At 41.1% G+C, this 20,652-nt stretch overlaps 1 protein-coding gene across 1 annotated transcript in view; it reads right to left on the reverse strand.

The window, feature by feature from the left end:
* LOC124255209 (vacuolar protein sorting-associated protein 13D-like) overlaps positions 1 to 20,360 on the reverse strand; it is a 56,348-nt gene extending 35,988 nt beyond the window's left edge. Inside the window, exons 1-6 of the mRNA XM_046689046.1 lie at positions 20,303 to 20,360; positions 13,432 to 13,598; positions 12,909 to 13,057; positions 6,523 to 6,638; positions 4,986 to 5,068; positions 509 to 698 (exon numbers count right to left, since the gene is read on the reverse strand). Of these exons, the coding sequence (XP_046545002.1) occupies positions 509 to 698; positions 4,986 to 5,068; positions 6,523 to 6,638; positions 12,909 to 13,057; positions 13,432 to 13,598; positions 20,303 to 20,360 (763 nt within the window). The remainder of the gene's footprint in view (positions 1 to 508; positions 699 to 4,985; positions 5,069 to 6,522; positions 6,639 to 12,908; positions 13,058 to 13,431; positions 13,599 to 20,302) is intronic.
* Between the last annotated feature and the right edge of the window lie 292 nt (positions 20,361 to 20,652).

Genomic DNA, 20,652 nt, shown 5'->3' on the forward strand with positions numbered 1-20,652 from the left:
GTTAGAATCTCAGGTCAAGTGGTTACGACACAGGTCAACGCGATACGACACTCGTGTGACGCACGAGATTAGTATGCAACTACCCATACGTTGACCACATGGGTAATAAAGGCATTTATGTCCTGAAAACACATACCAAGTTTGGTTTCCCTATCTGTAATGGATTTTGAGAAAATCTTGGATGGATGGACGGACAGAGCTCAAACAAGTATCTCCCTCCCAGCCTAGTGGTTAAAGTGTTCGCTTGTCATGCCGAAGGCCCGGGTTCGATTCCCCACGTGGGTATAATGTGTGAAGCCCATTTCTGGTGTCTCCCAACGTGACATTGCTGGAATATTGCTAAAAGCGGCGTAAAACTTCACTCACTCACTCACATCATGATGGGGTATCATAAAGAAAAAGAGTTTTAACAGGATCCAAGACACAAATACTACGAGAACAGTCTTGACAGCCTCTGGGGCTCCTTAATGTTTGGTCCTGTTGACCCACAAACAGTATGTGCAAGTACCCTCATTATCGTCATGTCCATCGGTATGGAGCGTGGTCCTGGAGTCAGTGCGTGAGCTGCTACAGGTCTCGAGACACAGCCGACCCAGGTCAATGACCACCATAGGGCTGGTGGGGTCCGTGCAACGTTCAGGGATGATCAACTTTGGGGCTGAGATATCCAGCTTCATGTCCCAGCGTGTCTTTACACCCTGTCAAAACAAATCTGAAGTTGACGCAAAGTATATGCACACAAAAATGTAATTTTCTGACTAAAATTGATATTTGATACTTATCCTGACTCATGCTAAATGCTTGTCTCCTTCTTCTTGCGAATGATAGCGGAACACTTAAAATCCCTTGAAGTTCCCTCCCTATTACATATTTTTCCTTATCCTGACTCATGCTAAATGCTTGCAGAATCCGTCGGAATCGGTGGTGGATCAAGCCACTTCTGGATTCACTGGCTGTTGATTTACGTCCTGTATTACCTCCCATGGGAACTTATGACGGCACTGCTGATGATTCTCTTTCAAATTCCTCTGATGAGTCTGAGGGGAACCACAACTTGTCAGATTTCTTCTGAAACTTTTCCTGACATTTTCGTGTGGATTTTAGATATACTAATGTTCCATTAGTTATCTATTGCAACTCCATCTCTTGATGTGCGCATCAAGTGGAGATGCGACCCTTCTTCATGTACGAGTATGTCTTATACAAGTACAAGGTCTATCACTCATGCTAACCTGTCCTAGACGTGAGCATGGACTTTAACCATTTGCTCTCCAGAGCGTTGGTTTTCACAAGTCACGTGATAAAAGGGGTGAGATTTTTCTCAGCGCCTTTGTGGAACCGTTAGTTGTTGTGCTACAACAAGTGGCCCAAACTGGTGAATGCCTGATACGTCTTCAGTGGCAATGTCTCTGAGGTAGTGGTTGGCAAACACCATGTCCGATTTCCAAAAGCAGCCCTCCATTATTGTCGTAATTGAGCAGTTTCCATGCAGAGCAAGTGTAGACGCTAGGGCTCTGACTTCGTGGGGATTGGAGGCTCAAGTCCTGCTGCTTTGTAGGCCCTTAGTATGACGGCTCTCATCCATATCGATATCGTTGTCCGTGAGACTTCCGTGGGCGTCTCAGTGGATAAGGGGATGAATAGGCGCTTGAATTTTCGTCTCCTTGTTTTTGTCCTTTGTAGGTAGACTTTTAGTGCTCTGACATGGCATAAGGATAGATCCTGTGTATCCTGTGGCTCAAGGACTGTAGCGAGTGCTGGGATGTGGAACTGTCTGTCATGCTGGCCGGGCAGTTGGTTCTTGGCAATAAAGTCCCATCTCAGTCCTAGATGTACGATGTCACGATGTCTTGATTCAAATCGTGTTTGTTCAAAGTCCAGAGCATGTATTTCTCACATCCGTGCTGCTGTTTGCTAGGGCAATCAGGAACAGCATTTTCTGTGTCAGTAGTTCAAAGGATGTCCGTTCTAGAGGCTCGTAGGCATCACTGGTGGGATGTTGTAGCCTTGAATTTCTTTTGTTGGTCTTCCTACTTGAACGAGCGTAGTAGTGCCAGTACTTTGGTCAGCTTGACACCCGTCTTCATGGTGATAACTGTGCTGAGAGCAGCCAGGTACGTTGAGAGTGTTGAACCTTTTAAGTGTCTCGTCTGTCACAGATGACACAGGTATTCCGCCACTTGAGGATGGGTTGCTTTTACCGCTGTAAAACCTTTCCTCGTTGCATAGTGGTCAAATCTCTGCCACTTGTCATCGTACAAGTTGCGAGTTGATCTGCATAGAGCTAGTGTCACTGCTTTCACTGCTCTGGCAGAGTACCCTCTAGTCTTCAGGCAAGCTTTGATACGCTCCACGCATGTAGCTGGAACAATGCCGGATTCCCGTGAGCTTGCTTGGTGTGTGGATGGACGAGCAGGTTCGACCACTCTGGTAGTTTCAGGGTTGGACTTCCAAGTTCTTGTATGAGGACGGGAAACCATACCCTCGCTGGCCAATAGGGCGTGACCAAAATCAGTTGCAGCATTGTCGTCTGCTTGATTTTCTGCATTATTTGTGGTAGTAGTGCTGGAGGTGGAAACGCATAAGTGTTTAGTCCTTCCCATGAGATGCTTAAAGCGTCTGTTGCCCATGCCTGAGGATCTGGAATCGGTGAGACGAATGTTGGTAGTTGCTTGTTGAACTTTGTTGCAAACAGGTCTATCAGTGGAGATCCTATTCTCTGTATGACGAACCGGAACGCTTCTGGGTGTAACATCCATTCCGTCGGGGATGGTTGTAGTGCACGAGATAGGGCATCTGCTATGACATTCTTTGCTCCTGGAATGTGACATGCCTTCATGTAGATGTTCAGGTCGTCGACGATGCTGAACAGGAGAAAGCTGAGTTGTAGCAGACTTGTTGATCTTGTTGATCCTTGTTTGTTGATGTAGAATGCCACTGTGGAGTTGTCCGTGTGGACCCTGAGTCTTGCTTTCTTTAGTACGCTGGACCAGTGTTGTAAAGCGTTGATCACTGCTTTCATCTCCAATAGGTTGATGTGCAGACTCTGATCCTGACTCGACCACTTCCCTGCTGCCACTTCGTTGTCGAGGTGGGCACCCCATCCTTGTAGCGATGCATCCACGTAGAGATGAGTGTTGCAAACCGGCTCTGACAAAAAGGTTCCTCCGCAAACATTCGACTTCCGAGTCCACCATAGGAGGTATGGTTTCAGGCTGTCCGGTAGTATCAACTGATACAGACTGTCGAGATGGGCGTTCATAAATATTTGAAGTGGGCGCAGTTGTAATCTCCCTCTGCGAGTCATGTCTTGAGCTTAGGTGAGTAGACCGAGCATGCTTTGCCAAGCATACTTCTTTTCTCTGGCTCTCTGGACTCCTGCAAACTTGGATTTGTTGGAGTAGCGCTGGAACGTCTGGCGAATCACATTTGCCAAGGTATCTATGGACTTTATCATCATGACCTCCCTTGATTCGTGTGTAACCTCTTTGGCGACTTCTTCAATTCCTCCTCCGAAGATGGATGATGCTGACCATAGGGCTCTCTATAAGGACTTGGTGAACTGCTCACTCCAGGTGCACGATGACAAGAATCCTTGTCTCCTCAGGAGAGTCAGGCCCGCTGATGTGGATGCTAGATGCTCCAACATAAACTGGTAGTCCTTTTTCTGAGTCAGTAGCGCAGAATATATGTCAATGTCTGCTTCTTACGGAGGAACAATCTTGGCGGAGAAGGATCTCGTCTTCTGCATAGAGCTGTGTAGAGACTCCGATGAAGTCTTAGGGGGTGGTAGCCTTCTTCTTCTGCCTTGAAGACGATCTAGTCTTCTTCGTCTGCGAAGAGGTCAGCTCCGTTGATGATGATCTCTTATTAGCTCCAGAGTTCATCACTGGCACAGCGACCTGCCCCCGTAAAACGCTCGGCAATTCACTGGAATTATGAACATCGGCAGCAGTAGTTAACACACAGTTCTTAGCGCAATCACTCGTTTTAGACATGACTTGTGAATACCCTCTTACCCAGTCCTTTGCACGTCTATGAATGGAAAAAAAGGTAGTTATTGAATTCAAAAGTGGTTAAATTCAGACAATGTTTACAGCGAGAGCTGGAAGAACAAGAAGTAGTGCAATCAGGACATAATAAATGCGGGTCAGCCGCAGACAGTCAGCACAATGAACACAAGTTTTCATCAAATGTAAACACGATGAAAAAACATGTCAAACAATGTATAGTTTAGATCAAATTTCAAACCATATAGTAGAATACACTCCTAAAAGCTGTATACAGCAATAATTTTGATGTAAAGGTCCTAAATAGAAAAGGATATGTGCCGTATAGGGACCCAGGTGCGCTCACAACCAACCTCATGGGTGAAGAAAGAGAGAGTGACAAAACATGGCTGGTCTAGTGACGAAAAGGGCACCAAAGGGGCAAGGGAGGCCACTCGTGGGTGAGTGATGATTTTACGTCCGCTTTTTTAGAAGGGAACTTCAAGGGATTTCAAGTGTTCCACTATCATTCGCAAGAAAAAAGAAGACAAGCATTTAGCATGAGTCAGGATAAGGAAAAATTTATTACACTTATTTCATCACGGGAGGAAAATATTATGCTCTCTCCTCAAGCAATCAGTGTTAATAGTGTTAATTAGTGTTTCACATGTTTCAGTGTTTCACGTTTCAGACCAGTGGAGTTTTCTTGTTTCTAATAGTTAAAATCATTCCATACAAGTACAAGAAAACAGCTTAGCATCATTCCTGAACTATAATGAGTGAGTGAGTAACTATTTAACGTCACATCGGCAATATCTCAGCCATATCGTGACAACCTGAACTATAATGAGAGAAGACGCTTCTAAAGAATAATGCAAAGTAGCAAATAGATTAGTCAGTTTTAATTTGAGTTAAATCAACACATTTGGCTGTGATGTTTGTTTGATGCAGATGAGTAGCATCACGTTTGTTACAGCAACAGGGAGTGCAACTGACCTCTGCTTCCAGAAGTTGATCCAGTGTTTCCATGAGCTGCTCTGGAGATTTCTTCTTCAGGGCCTCAAACTTCCATGCTGAGGCTAGAGGCAGACAATAAACAGTGATTCAAGACCATGAAACTATAGTGAAAGTAGAGGACCATAATTGGAGCTTTATACTTCTGATTTGTATGCTGTTTCATGCTACATTCAGCTATATTCCAGAGGTATGATGGCAATCTCTCAATAATCAAGTCAGAACCGGACAACACAGTAGGGCTGGGACGGGTACTCGGCTATTCGAATCCGGGTCGGGTACAGCTGTAATCAAGTCCTATTTCTAGGAATCGAGTACCCGGAAAAGGAGAGAATTCTGTAATGGCAAGGGCAGATAATAACTTGTATTTTTTCGTGATTGACGTAGCACTCATTTACATCATTGGTATTGTCCGATTAATAGAGGTTATTATTAATGACTATAATATATCTGCGCATAAGCAATGAGTAGTCAAGTTACAGTAACAGCAGGAGCGAAAAGTTCAATCTGTGTTATAAGGAGGAATGTAAGTAATGGTGTCTCTCTCTATATTGTTCAAACAAACGCAAATTATATAGCCTAAGTTCGGTTTCAGTGTCTTATTGCTATCATTTCAAGTTTTCTTTAAAAATGTCTGTCAACTCGTGATTGAATATTCAGAAAGTTGACAGAAGCACTTTATTCCTTACATTTCCGGGTACTCGATTCCGATTCAGGTAAGTACATGCGGGTATTCGATTCCATTTTTTCCTACCCGTCCCAGCCCTTATGTCAATGAGGCTGACCACACAGTCCTGTTAGTCTCCTCTTGAGACAAGCGTGGACCAGTTTTACACAGGGGCCTACTTCCAATCACAGCTATAATCACTACTCCACTGACTCACAGCTGGCATGCTGAACAAAAAAGAAACCAGATACATGATTTGACACCAGGTGTTTTCATCTGATTCAGCAGTCATTTCAGTTGCAGGAACAGTTAGGCGATATGAGCATCAACAGTGCAGTGGTAAGGCGTCTGCCTATCAAGCTGAAGGCCCGGGTTCGATCCCTGCTGGAGGCACCTAGGTTCGGGTCCCGAGGTGGGCACATTTGTGTAGTATCCTTGGCCAAGATACTTAGATCTACATTATCTCAGTTCACCCAGCTTCAAAATGGGTACCCGTGAGGGTGTGCTGGCAATGTGAGTGTTTAGTTCATTGCGCCTAACAGGCAGTTATTAGGAGTTGAAAAAGTATCGGAAAATACGACAGTGTCCTATGACCGGGGCTAGTAATGTACATAGAGCCTTAAGCAGGCAATGTGCCTGCATATGAGCGCCATACAAGTGGACTATTAAAAAACGATCTAATGAATCTAAAACATGTGATTCTCAAGAAATGAACAACTATGCACTGTTTGACACACATGGTCATCAATAACCACATGCAATGTTTCTTGCTGAAGATGTTAAAGAACATAGACATCAAAACTGCTGTAAACCTTACACAGAGACAAAACAACAGGTGTACGAAAGTCTGACCTCTGGATCTCCTTGCTTTCTGTGCTCGACTGACTGGGGAAGAGAAGAATCCCTTCACTTGTTTGATGAATGCTGGAGAGTAGACAATGTCCAGAGGCCGGGTCTTGATGCTGGTTCTACCAATGAAGGAACAGTCAGACAGTCACATCATACCACCAATAGTCCTCCTGGCCCCGATTTCTCGAAACAAACTTAAGTTTTTACTCAAATTACAAACTGAGTTTGAGATTTTGACTCAGCTGAGTTTATAACAAACTCAGTCAAAACTTTGAGATAACGATCTGAGATCGATCTGAGATTTTTTATACGTGGTCGAAGCGGCCATGGCGCGGAAATCAACTTCCGTTTCTAATGTAAACACGGTAGAAGTCGTCTGCTACAAAGTTGTCTACCGATAGGAAAACGGCAAATAATGTTGAGAATGACTACCAGCGGGATGGAACCGAAACGTAGGCCGAACTGGACCGAGGAGGAGCGGCTTACGTTAGTTGATGAGGTGCGGAGGAGGGAAGAACGGTTGTTCGGCAAATTTAGGGGGTGTGGAGGGAAGAGGGGGGCGGCGATGAAGGAAGAGGCATGGGAAGAGGCAATGGCGGCGCTAAATGCGTAAGTTACTTTTCGTTGAATGCACCCGTATAGATTTGTAAAAAATCTACTGTGAAAAGTAGTTGTACCAAATTCATAAGCATGAAATATTTTTTACGAATCCAGACTGTTGTATCGACGAGTGGGTGTGACCATGCAGTACCGTGCCAACATGTATATACATGTATAATCAGTCTCACGTTTGTTTTTACAATAGGAAATCGAGTCAAATTAAACGGGACGGTAGAGGAAGGGAAGAAACAGTATGCTTAACTTGAAGCAAAGAGGTATATCATTATACATTTTCTTTATGAAGTTGCTTAGATATTTAAATAAACATTTTCAAGACTATTTGATGATTATAATGACATTAATGTCACAAATTAATTCTGTAAGAAATATTTTTTATATATGTAATGTAAACCGAAATGATTAAAATTTAATATCTTTATCAATACCTTGCAAAATATTTTCAGCAAAAGAAAAGAATGATGCCATCCGTCGACCCAAAACAGGAGGAGGGCCCAAACCAGCTTCCCCAACAATGCCAGAAGCTGCCATCCTGGAGACTATGGGGGGAAGGGCAACTCTGAGTGGTCTAGCAGGAGGCATAGACACTGAAGGTATAACTTATTTCAACTGACTTTGGGCTATGAAAATGGTATTTGCTGCATTTTGTGTAGTTTTAACAACACATAAACACACAAACTCAAAATAGAGCAATAATTTGTATTTCTTAATTGCATTGATTCACATAAAATATTCCATAAAGAGTGTATGAAAATAACACAAAAACATCACTAAATCTACATATTACATGAAGAAACATTGTTCCTAATTTCACATTATTCAACAGTTAAAAACTGCAATTTTCCCTCAAATATGACTATATGTGACCAGGCAATGTTACTATTGGAACAGAACACTTTCTTGACCAAAGTTTTTTTCATACTTTAGCAGCACAAAAAACTGTAAAAATATAAGCCAGTTTGTATATTAACATAAGCCAGTTTGTATATGGAAACATAAAACATTAACAATGCTTTATTAAGCAATTTAGCTTCATCACATTTTCCTACTGTAAATGCCATTTCATCATAATATTAATAGTAGTAATAATAATGTTCATTTATATGTAGCTCCAAACTCCACATAAGGTATGCCCATAACGCTGACAATGAATAGCACAGCACACCTCAGATAAGTGCATTCAAAAATACTGTTTCACTTTCCTCATGAATGTAATTTCAGATTTTGATGTAATTCCTTGTGTTTCGGAGGAAGAACCAAGTGTGTCCATGGACTTCACTGATACTAATGAGCATGGTTTGTCCACACTTATATACCATTCTTATACTTTATCCATTAAAATAAACTGTCAAATGTGGGACACATTTTATCGCACCATCATTACATGTTAATGTACTAAAAAGATAATTGTCTCTTTAACCATGACATACTGACCAATCAGACATTGCAATAATAATAAAATGGGACTATTCATCTCCCAATAACTACTGTATTATCTGGACAAACAGATGACTATTTACATAAAAAAATATATATTTGACTTATTGTCTCATTTCTAAATTTATATTGTGATTTATATGATTATAATCTGGCATAACTGATATGCTATTCTATAGCAATTCTTTACAATAATAACTGTTGATAATTATTTATATTACAGTTCTTCAAAGTGCAATAAATTTCCTTGTTATGGAGGACGGAATACTGCAGATCCCAACTATCACCGCTGGTACTTAAATGTGAAATTGTTAAATTAAAAGAAGAAGCAGAATTTTTCAGGGCAAAGGTAGCATTGATTAAATTAGAACAGGAAAAGCTGAAATTAGAAATGGAAATACTAAGAAAACAGAACCGTATTAGTGAAGAATAATTGTTAGGGGTGCCAAATATGAAACATATAACTTTATGGATGAAATTTTCTCTTTACTGCATAGAATGATGTTTTGATGTAGTTATCTTGCTAAAAAATGACTCATATTCAGACACGTAATTGTTAAGCAAGGGAGATAATCTGTCTTAAGTTATTTTCTGATAATGTACATTTCTATTCATTACTTGACCAAATATGTTAAAAACACAGAATGTTCTCATGAGATATATTGTTTAAGCTGTAATGGAATATCTAACTAAAACACTGCTGACACAAGTGTTTTCGAACATTGTTACCTGTCCAGTCATCAGCTATATGGACACTGACATTTTGATTGGTCTCAATATCAACCTGTTCAACATCTATTATATCTTTTCTGTCAATGCCAATATTATGTGTAGAATGACACAAGCAGTTACTATTTTGCAGGCATTTTGAGGTGTTGTCCTTAATCCACTATGTAAACAAGAAAATCTCCTTTTCAAAATTCCAAAACTCTGCTCAATCAAAACTCTGGTTCTACTGTGACTTCTGTTATATTTCTCTTCAGCATGGGATGATGTGGTTAGGAATGGTGTCATCAAGTAGGACTTGCATGGATATCCTGAGTCTCCCAACAGTAATCCCTTGTAGGTACCTATAACATATAACAAATCACAATCTGTGTGGATGGTTCTGTTGACATTCCTATGGAAATTTGCAAACATGAAATATATGAAAACAAAAAGATATCCTACACTATTAATATTTCCTTCTGAAGTAAGAGAGAGCAAGTGAGTTTACAATCTTTAACATTGTAGTTAAACTGTGGCCAGCTTTAGCCTATCAGTGTAAAAATTGAAATGGCCGAGGGCTGGAGCAAAGAGTGTTGTGAGCATGCAGTGTTATTATTACTGTAGGTAAGACTGAGAGTAAAGCTTAGTATTTAGAGCTGGAAGAATAAAATTAAGTAAAAATAGTGGTGGTCCGATTAATTGAAATAATCAAATATTGGTCGCAATGACTAAATGACCAAGCAATCGATGTTTTCTCATAATCAAACATTAACAATTTTGGAACATTTGTTTGCATTAACATTATTTTTTACAAGGTTGGTTGTGTCTGTTACATTTCATAAGCACTTCCAGCTCGTTTCAAGTCATGACCGAATTTATTATGTTCCTAACATACAAGTCATACTTTCAAGATGTGACATTTGCAAATGCATTTTGTGCAATTAGTTAAAAAATGTATAAGAACTACACGTTTTCTACTCTATTTTGTGTGCATTAACAAACATATCCAGGAAAATTTGAATAATGATGCTAACCAAATATTTTCGATGATTGATTGGTTGTAATGAACCAATCATCAGTTAAGAGATTCTAACCAATGCCCAACACTATTAGGAAACATAACTAAGCTTCTACCATTTTATCATATAAAACATACCAAGTGTCTGACAGGTCTTCTTTTTGTTAAATATAGTAAGTAAATGGAAACGATGTCTTACATAGGGATGTCATGATACATAAGTTTCATGAATCGATATGTAACCTGATACCCATGTCATGATTCAATACACAATACAATACCCATTTTCGTGGCATTATTGCTTAAATTTAGTAACATTTTGAACATTAATGTTGAAAAATTGTCCTTGAAAAGATCAACATGTTTGATTCTTAGAGACAAAAAGTTCTAATTTCCCATCTATGTGCATGAAATATAATCTTTTATAACCCTCATAACATCAAGAAACATGATACAATTGATAAATGTAAATATTTATAATATTTAAACCAATATTTTTAAACATAAATATCAATACAATTGTCAATGTATCGATAATTGTATTGCCTTAGAAAAAGTATCGATGCATTGATGTATCAATGTGTCATGGCATCCCAAGTCATACACCTTACTACTTCATATGATGTACCTAATATTGTACCTCATCTTCAGTAAAAAGCTATGTTCATATATAAAATGTACCTACTATTAATTAAGAAGAACAGAACCACAATTAATATTTTGTTTGAAAAAAACTCTTCAAGAATTATTAAATAAACTGTGTTCTTCAAACAGTGTCATTTGGTATTTTGTTTGTTTATACAGTGGAAGTTATGTTATTACAGTTGCTCTATGAAGTTATACCATTTTCAAACGCAATGCTGATTCTGCTGTCTCTGAAGATGCGACTATCATGGACACTCCCTGGCCACTTTGCAACACAGTTGATGAATTTGTATCTCGCATCACATATCATCTGAAAAGTGATTGAAATACTATGTCAGCTTAATATAACAAATTATTATTTGAAATCAGTAGGTCATTGGTCTTGACAGTTTTGGATTTACAATTGAGCATAAAAGTGACGGAGTTTAGTTTTATGCCAGCGCTTTTTAGCAATATTCGAGCAATATCATGGCAGGGGACAACAGAATTGAGCTTCACACATCCTACCAATGTGGTGAGGAATAGGGCAAAATTCAAATTTGACTTAAGAATAATTGATATGGTGATATAGTGATAATCTACATTTTGGTGGTAACAGCATAGGTAATGAAATATGTTTTTTTTTAATGCTGAAAGTAATTTCATGCATTGTACATGAGAAAAGTGGTGATTAGTAAACATAAACATATTACCTGAACATTGAGTGAATGAAAGCCTTTCCTGTTCAAATAGTCTGCTTCATTCTCAGATGGTGCCATTAAACGGATGAATGTTCCATCCACACATCCCAGAACATTGGGGAATCCTGAAAAGTACATTTTCCATAATTCACATTTTTTTGATAAATTCATATATTACACAATTATTATATAGACATTATTGTATCATTAAGTTTTGGGTGTTTTTTAAAAAGTACATCAAGGAATATTTCTGGTTCTTTTCAAGTTTATAAAAATATATTTTTATCATATCGTATGGGATATGTCTCTAAAGTTTAATTTTTCCGACATTGGCAATATCGTTATGTCAGTGGGTCTTACGGAATTTTTAATACGAGTCTCTTCATTTATGCATGATTACATATCGGGTTCATCGGAACTAGAAATGACAAGATTGAGAGTAGCCCCCTTTATTTGACCTAGAATGAGCTTTGCTACGAAAGGAAGGTAAGAGCAATCAAATACACTCACCTGCAATTTGAAAGAACTGTTTCTTGGTCATGTCGGCATCTTGTCCGGCTTGGCATACGTATGAAATGCCGGAGATGTTCAGTGAGACAAGAGCATACATCCCTGACTGACCGAAACACAGATGAGGTGGAGATGGTCGACACGTATCGGGCGATTAATGAATAAAAGACCCAGTGGCCAAGAAACGCAGAGTGACTAGAACTTGCGCTTAAGACAGGTAGTGGGTTGCTTCGGTTTGAACACCGCTCGAAGTTTCCCGCAAACAAGTGAAACAATAAATAAAATACTCTCAGCACGGAAACGGAACCGCAGAAAGAGCTCCTCTTGTGACATAACCTCAAGAGGGTTATGTCTGTCAACTAATGATCTACTCAAAGTGGATTTACGTTTCACTCTACGGCGTCTACGTCTATTTATCAGCGCCATTTTGTGATCACCAAAAAACTTAAGTCACCTCCCTACCAAACTCAAATTGTCAACTCAGTTTGAGTCCAAAATCGAACTCAGTTTTGTTTGAGAAATGCATTTTGCTGAGTTTTCTCAAATTTGAGTAAAAACTCAGACTTAAGTCTGAAAACAGACTTAAGTTTGTTTCGAGAAATCGGGGCCAGAACAGGGACCACTCTCCCACTGCTATGCTACTTGATACACACTTCACTTTCACAAGTCCACAAACATACTTCAAGCATCTCATGAGAAAATCCCTGATTGAATGTATTAACAAGGACAGACATGTATGCATGGGTATTTGAATAACCAGACCATAATCTTACTTGTATCTGAAGAAGCTTGAAGAAGGGTTCTTCTCGTACGACAGCTCAAAAAACTTCCACTCCTGCGTGTCCTGCAGCAATGGCCTCGGTGAGAGTCTCTCAGCTGTACTCAGACGAGGAAGGGGGCTCGGGGAGTGGCCAATGGACTCCTAAAACACCACAGACAAATCAAGCTTCTGAATGTTATCAATAGAACAAGAAATCAATAGAGGTCTTTGGTGTGACCTTGCTTTTCACCACTAGGCTGCCTTCCTTTAACTTTCATGCTGTTGATCACTGGGTTGCCTGGTCCAGACTTGATTATTTACCGCCGCCATATAGCTGGAATATTGCTGAGTGCGGCGTAAAACTAAACTCACTTGTTTAACCTACGGAAGGTGGTAGTGCAAATACACTGCTGTAGACAAGCTATCACAGTGAGAAAGTAGGATTAACAGGACAAAGATGTCTGGTTGCAAACTGTAACAGTATGCAACTATTCAGCTGTTCCATATGCTTTGGCAGATGTCAAGACAGTGAGTACCTGTGACTGCAGCGAGATGATGTAACGGAACACTGAGTTGTGAGTGGTCTTGTCTTGAAGATGTAGACTGCCCACAGCTAACTTGAACTTCATGGCTCTAGTACGAGGACGAGACTCAAATTCCATGTTGATAGTGGAACACTGGAGTTCAGCCAGAGGCTTTGAAGCTGAAACAGAAACACAAGACCACTGAACACAAATTAGAGGACTTGAAGTTTTATAATTAGAGAAAAAAAATGTAATTTTTAGAGTAAAATTGATATTTTATACTTATCCTGACTCATGCTTATTGCTTGTCTTCTTCTTCTTTGCGAACATAGTGGAACACGTGTATCTCCCAATTGAAGTTCCCTTCAATAAAAAATCACTAATTAGTACTCACCACGAGTTACCTCCCTTCCACAAGCGCGGGAACGAGGGCGCCACCTCAACCCATGTGCCTCACTCTCCTTTGTTTTCGAGTCCGACACTTTTATTTTTCCAAGAAATCCAAAGTGTTAAGTGGGGAGGACGGAGGGAGCTTTCATGAGTCAGATAAGTATAAAATATCAATTTTACTCAGAAAATTACATATTTTTCCTTATCCTGACTCATGCTTATTGCTTGTAGAATCCGACGGAAAAGGAGGTGGGAATATATATACTTTGGATTTTAATAATTAGTGATTTGAACTGTGATGATTGTAATAACCCTATGGGAACTTCATAAAGGCACTGAACTGATGAATTCCTGCTGCTAACTTATCAGCTGCCATATAAAGGTTATTACAATATAATTATTATGATAAAAGTAAATACAACATTAATGTAAGCTGAAGCTATTAATGTGATAGTATAAACTTCTGTGAGTTTATAGTGAATACTTTTATGAATTAACCAAAGTACTAAGCTTAAGATATGCATACACTTAAGCTATAAGAGTATAGTACTGTGCTTAAGATATAATTTTAACTTAAGCTATATAATAGTAACCAACTCCTTAGAGTTTGTTAGCTAATACATTTATGAATATGACCATATAACTGAGCTTTAAGAATTGATGAAACTTAAGCTAAATATATATATAATAGCAAAACTCCTAGGAGTTGTAAGCTTATATATAGTATGATATAATAACCATAGTACTGAGCTTAAGATAATAGATTAAACTTAAGCAAAATATATAGATAGCATGTAGCTATTAGTACTGTTATCAGATAAGTATAAAATCTGTAAGATACACTTATCTTCTCCGTGGAACTGTCAACTGTTGAGCTGGTGGGACCATGGGACCGAAATGGTGGATACCTGAGACGCCCTCGGTGGTGATATCTCTCAGATAGTGGTTGGCAAACACCATATCGGATCTCCAGAAACATCCCTCCATTATGGTATTCAACGAGCAATTTCCATGTAGAGCAAGAGTTGAGGTTAGCGCTCTAATTTCGTGAGGATTAGAAGCTCTTGGAGGGTCGAGTCCTGCAGCCTTGTAGGCACGTAGTATGACAGTTTTGATCCAGATAGAGATAGTAGTACGTGAGACTTCAGTCTGCGTAGCTGTAGATATAGGGATAAATAATCTCTTGAATTTCCCTCTGCTCTGTTTGGATCGTTGGAGATATATTTTCAGTGCTCTTACTGGGCATAGTGATAGATCCATCGTATCATGAGGTCCAAGTATGGATGAGAGAGCTGGGACGTGGAATAATCTGTCTGGTTGACCTGGCAGTTGGTTTTTAGCTATAAAATCCCAGTGAAGTCCCAGATGAACGATGTTATGAATATCATCAAAGCGTGTTCTCTCGTAATCCAGTGCATGAATCTCTGACATCCTGGCAGCCGTAGCTAGTGCTAACAGGAACAAGGTTTTCTGGGTCAGTGATTCAAACGATGTAGATTGCAATGGTTCATAAGCCTATATTTAGATCCCAGGCTGGAGCGTGAAACTTCCGTTTCTGATCCTCCAATCGGAACGCTCGTAACAAAGCGAGTAACTCCGGTGTTTTTGTTAACTTGACACCCGTTCTCATAGTTATGACAGAACTTATAGCTGCAAGATAAGTGGACAAGGTTGAGCCTTTTAGATTCTTAGTTTGACGTAGATAACATAAGAAATCTGCCACTTGATATGTGTAGCATATCTGGCTGTAAATCCTCTCTTAGCAGCGTAATTGACAAAACTGTGCCATTTGTCATCGTATAAGTTAAGTTGAAGTTGAGTTACGAGTGCAAGCTGACTGCTTTAGCCGCCTGGCAGAATAACCTCTCTTTATTCAGACATGCCTTGATACAATCCATAATGCGAAGTTGGAATGCTTCTGGTGTTTCGCGGCACTTGTTTGGTGTGCGGATGTATCAATAGATTGGCGCGCTGTGGGAGCTGAAGAATTGGTTTTCCGATTTGAATGAGATCTGAAACCAGGTTCTCGCTGGCCAGTAGGGCTTAATTAAAATGAGATGGAGGCTCTGGCGCTTGACTGATTTCTGTAAGACTTGTGGGATTAACGCTGGAGGCGGGAAAGCCGCACGCTGCTGAGTCCCTCCTACGATATGCTTAGTGCGTCCCGCTGCCCATGCTAGTGGGTCTGGAACTGGCGATACCTAATGTTGTCAGTTGCTTGTTGAATCGAAAGTGGCTTAATAGGTCTATCAGTGGAGATCCTATTTCCATGATTATTTGATTGAATATCTCTGTGTGGAGCATCCATTCTGTCGGGCGACGGGTTGGTGTGGCCGAAAGAGAGCGCCTGCTAATACATTCTTTGCTCCTGGAATGTGGCAAGCTCTGACGGTAAGTTTAGATTGTCGATTAGATCGAATAATCTGAAACATCGAGCCAGTAGGTTCTGTGACCTTGTTGAGCCTTGTTTGTTTACATAAAACGCCACTGTTGAATTGTCTGTGTGAACCATCAACTGAGTGTTCTGTAGTAGGTTGCTCCAGTGACTATGGCGTTTATGACTGCTTGCATCTCTAGCAGATTTATGTGACATTTGCTCTCTTGATTGCTCCATAGGCCTGACGCTGTCTTGCCGCGCAAGGTGGGCTCCCCAACCTTGTAGTGACGCCACTTACGAGATGTGTTTTCGATCCGCTCTACTAAAGGAGACGCAACGCGCAAACATTCAATCTCTTGGTCCACCAGAGTAGATGTGGTTTGACGTAATCTGGTAGACTGAATGGTAGAGGGTCCCCGAGATGAGCATTGATGAGGACTTGTAACGGACGTAATTGAAGCCTGCCTCTGACTGTCAAGTCTTGAGCTGATGTGAGTAGTCCCAATAGGCTCTGCCACTGTCGTAGTGGTAGCGGAGAGAGTAGGGCTTGAGGAATAAGTTGTTGGATCTTGATCCATCTGTCCTCCGGGACTACTATACGATTCTGAGCTGTTAGAAATTGTATACCTAGAAATTGCAGATCTTGTGTTGGTTCTAGGTCCGACTTGAGTAGATTTACTAACCATCCTAGTTGAGTTAGTAGCTTGATTATAAAGTTCAGCTGTAGTCTGAGATGCTGTGGATCTGGATCCTCTTGTATACCGTCGTCTAGGTAAAATGCACTGCGAAGACCTTGACGATGTAGGTATGAGACAATAGGCTTGGTCACTCTTGTGAATACCCAAGGGGCTGATGTGATTCCGAAGGGAAGAACCTTCCATTGGTAATGTTTCCCGTCTAGGATAAATCTTAGATATTTCCTTGAGTTGGGATGAATCGGAATGTGTAGATATGCGTCTTGCAAATCTCTGCTGGCCATGTAATCTTTGGGACGAATTAAGTGCCGAAGTTGCGGTAAGTGTATCATGCGAAACGTTGGTGGTTTGCATAGATATTCTCTGTTGAAGATGCTCATGTTGTATATGAGACGAAACTTCTCCTTGGAATTTTTCTTGGGCACTAGGAAAACTGGGGAGTAGAAACATGGTACGATGTTTCGTTGATCTAGAACTTCTAAGGCCTGTTTGTTTAGCAGAGTAGCTACTGTTTCTCTTAACATAGGTAGTTGTGCCGGTTGAACGTTGAACCCTGAGGGGTGACTGTTAACAGAGGCTTGGCCTTGAGTTGTATTAGATATCCGTGCTGTAGGATGTTGGATACATATGGATCTTGTAGTATTCCCCCCAGTTTTCCCAGTGCAGCTGAAGGCGCCCACCCACTTGGGAAGGTTGTACTGGAACGGCTTGGGGTGGAAGACTCCAGTCGTTCCCAAACCTGAATTTCATCGCCTAAATCTCGGAACCTCTGGGATGATCTGCCTCTAGCTGATCCTCCTCTGAATTTGCTGTATGGGCTTAATTTAAAAGAATCCCTGGGATCTTTAGCTGCAGCTAATTTCTTGTCCCGTGCTTTCTGTAGCCCCGAAAACTTAGACTTGCCAGAGTATCTCTGTGTTGACTGTTTAATGACGTTCGCTAGGGTATCCATGGATCTGATCATAAGCACCTCTCTCGAGTCCTTAGATACTTCTTTGGAGACCTTGTCTATGTTGCCACCAAAAAGTAAGGGCGATGACCATGGAGCTGCGTAGAGAGATTCTGTGAATTGCTTATCCCAAGAGCAGGAGGCTAGTAAGCCTTGCCGACGAGCCATGGTAGCAGTTTCAGAAAGCGCTGACAGGTGCTCTGTAAGAAATTGGTGGTCTCTTTTCTGCATGAGTAGAGCCGAGTAGATCATTCTATCTTCCTCCTCTGTAGAATTCTTGAACTTTGTGATGAGAGTTTCATTAATAGTTCTAGATCTATTCAATCCAAAGAACATTCTCCTAGAGATGGTATCCAATTGGGCCAATTTATGCATCGCCTATTCTGTAACTTCTGGACTTGGCATCACTGATTAATTTAAAGTTGTCATCAATATCTTGGGCCTTGAAAAAGGGGTCCATATTGTGTCCTGCAAATTTCTTGGCGTTGAAGACCGGGAAATGTGTAGATTGGACTTTCGAAGATTTGGAACAGGCTGTATCCAGATTAGCTGGTACCGCTGCAATCGGGTCAATAGGAGGTAAGGTGATATTGTCTGCATCATCATCCTTCATCAAGTAAGTCTGAGTTGAATTCTCGTTCTTCGATGGGGAAGCAAGTTGTAACTCATTCACCATCCAGTATCTAATTTCTGCATCTGAGAAAATGATACCTTCTTCCTCTTCTGACGTAGGGTCACATGTTGGAGTCCTAGATCTGTAGGAAGATCGATGAGAGGACTGTGGTGAATGGACTGACGAGTGGCTAGTGTAAGGAGACCTTGGAGACTTCCTCGGCGAATGCTGGGGACTTCGCTAAGCTCTTCTAGATCTTCTGGGCGAGGTAGGCTTGGAGCCACTTAGCCTTCGCGACCTTCGCGAATGTATCGAGTCAGAGTCCGAATCAACATATGAGCGCTTGCTTCGCGAATGACCTCTGTGTTCTACAGGGTGTGGGCTCGGCGAAGCGCTCCTTCTCCGCGATGTCCCTCGCAACTGGTGAGGCTCTAGCTCCTTCGCGGAGGCGGCCTGGGACTTCCTTTGCAAAGTGATCGCTACGGGCTGGGTTGCCCTTCGCGGAGGCGCGTTTGTGGGCTCTGGGGCCCTACGCGAAGCCAAGGCGGGCTCTGGGGCCCTGTATGACTTATTATGGGTTGGGCTCTGGGGCCTCTGTAAACCGCAACGGTCCTCCATCAGTCTCATGATTTGGTTGACCAGGTCGTCTGGGGCGGGTTCTGGCGCTGGCGCTGAGGGTGTCCTCTCTGTGAAAGTGACGGGACCCTCAGTCATAATCTCCGGCGCGCGTAGGCATCTCTGGTTGCGTGTTGATCTGGCGCTGTAGTGACGGTAGCAGATACTGGACGCTTCTTATGACGTACATCTGGAATGATAATCGGAATGTCATCATCATATAAACATAATTCTGAGACAGGTAGAATATCAGAGGCAAAATTATTTGAAGCTTTCGGGGATTTCCCTTTTGACGAAGCTGTGGACCTGGGGAGTTCAAGCGCACGTTGAGATGATGTGGAAGCTCTTCTAGTCTTAGACTGTGAAGAAGGAACGTCTTGAGATGCAGGTCGCTTCTGGGACATAGCGGACGGCGTCCCACGCTTATCCTCCGAGGGAAACTCAGGCGGGCCACCAGCCGGTAGCGGGTCGTCCGTCAACAGTTGACAGGGTATATTAGCTTCCGATCTATTAGCCATGACTGAAGATTGTTTGCGAGATTTATCTGCCTTCCGTCTCAAAACGGAACATAAATATTTATCAAAGGCAGAATTTGGCAAATTAATACATAATTTACAACGAGAAACAATAGAACATGGAGTAATGCAACTAGGGCATTTTAAATGTGGATCGGTACCGGAATAACGTAATTTACAACCTGTGCAGATTCTCATTAACGTAAACTGCTGAACAAACACGGCGAACCGTGAATAAAACAGCAGAAACACGACTAATAATCAATGCAAGTTGAATAAGGATACTAGTTACACCTCTATAAATGAATATAAGAGGTACTAAACTAAATTTAATTAAAGGATATAGTGTGTTGGGAGACACAGGTGCTCTCACGTCCAGCTCACTGGGCGAAGAAGGAGAGAGTGAGGCACATGGGTTGAGGTGGCGCCCTCGTTCCCGCGCTTGTGGAAGGGAGGTAACTCGTGGTGAGTACTAATTAGTGATTTTTTATTGAAGGGAACTTCCAATTGAGAGATACGTGTGTTCCTATATGTTATAAGAAGAAGAAGAAGACAGCATTAGCATGAGTCAGGATAAGGAAAATGTAATTTTTAGAGTAAAATTGATATTTTATACTTATCCTGACTCATGCTCTTTTGCTTGTCTTCTTCTTCTTGCGAACATAGTGGAACACTTGTATCTCCTTATTTGAAGCTCCCTTCAAAATAAAATCACTAATTGGTACTCACCACGAAGTTGCTCCCTTTGTTTCCCTGGCGGGAAGGTGTCGCCACCCTCTCTGGCCATGTGCTCCACTCTCTCCTGATTTTATGAGCCCAACACTTGAACTTACAGGGAAATCCAAAGTGTTATGTGGGAGGATGGGAGGGAGCAACCTCATGAGTCAGGATAAGTATAAAATATCAATTTTACTCTAAAAAATTACATATTTTTCCTCATCCTGACTCATGCTCTTTTGTTTGTAGCATCCTACGGACACGGAGGTGGGAGTAACAGAATAATTTGGATTTATAATTAGTGATTTTGTATAGATATACTGTAATATCCCCTACGGGAACTTCATGAAGGCTTAGACTTA

Source organism: Haliotis rubra, unplaced genomic scaffold (genome assembly GCF_003918875.1).
Source record: "Haliotis rubra isolate DU_JTF1 unplaced genomic scaffold, ASM391887v1 Scf598, whole genome shotgun sequence".
NCBI lineage: Eukaryota > Metazoa > Mollusca > Gastropoda > Lepetellida > Haliotidae > Haliotis > Haliotis rubra.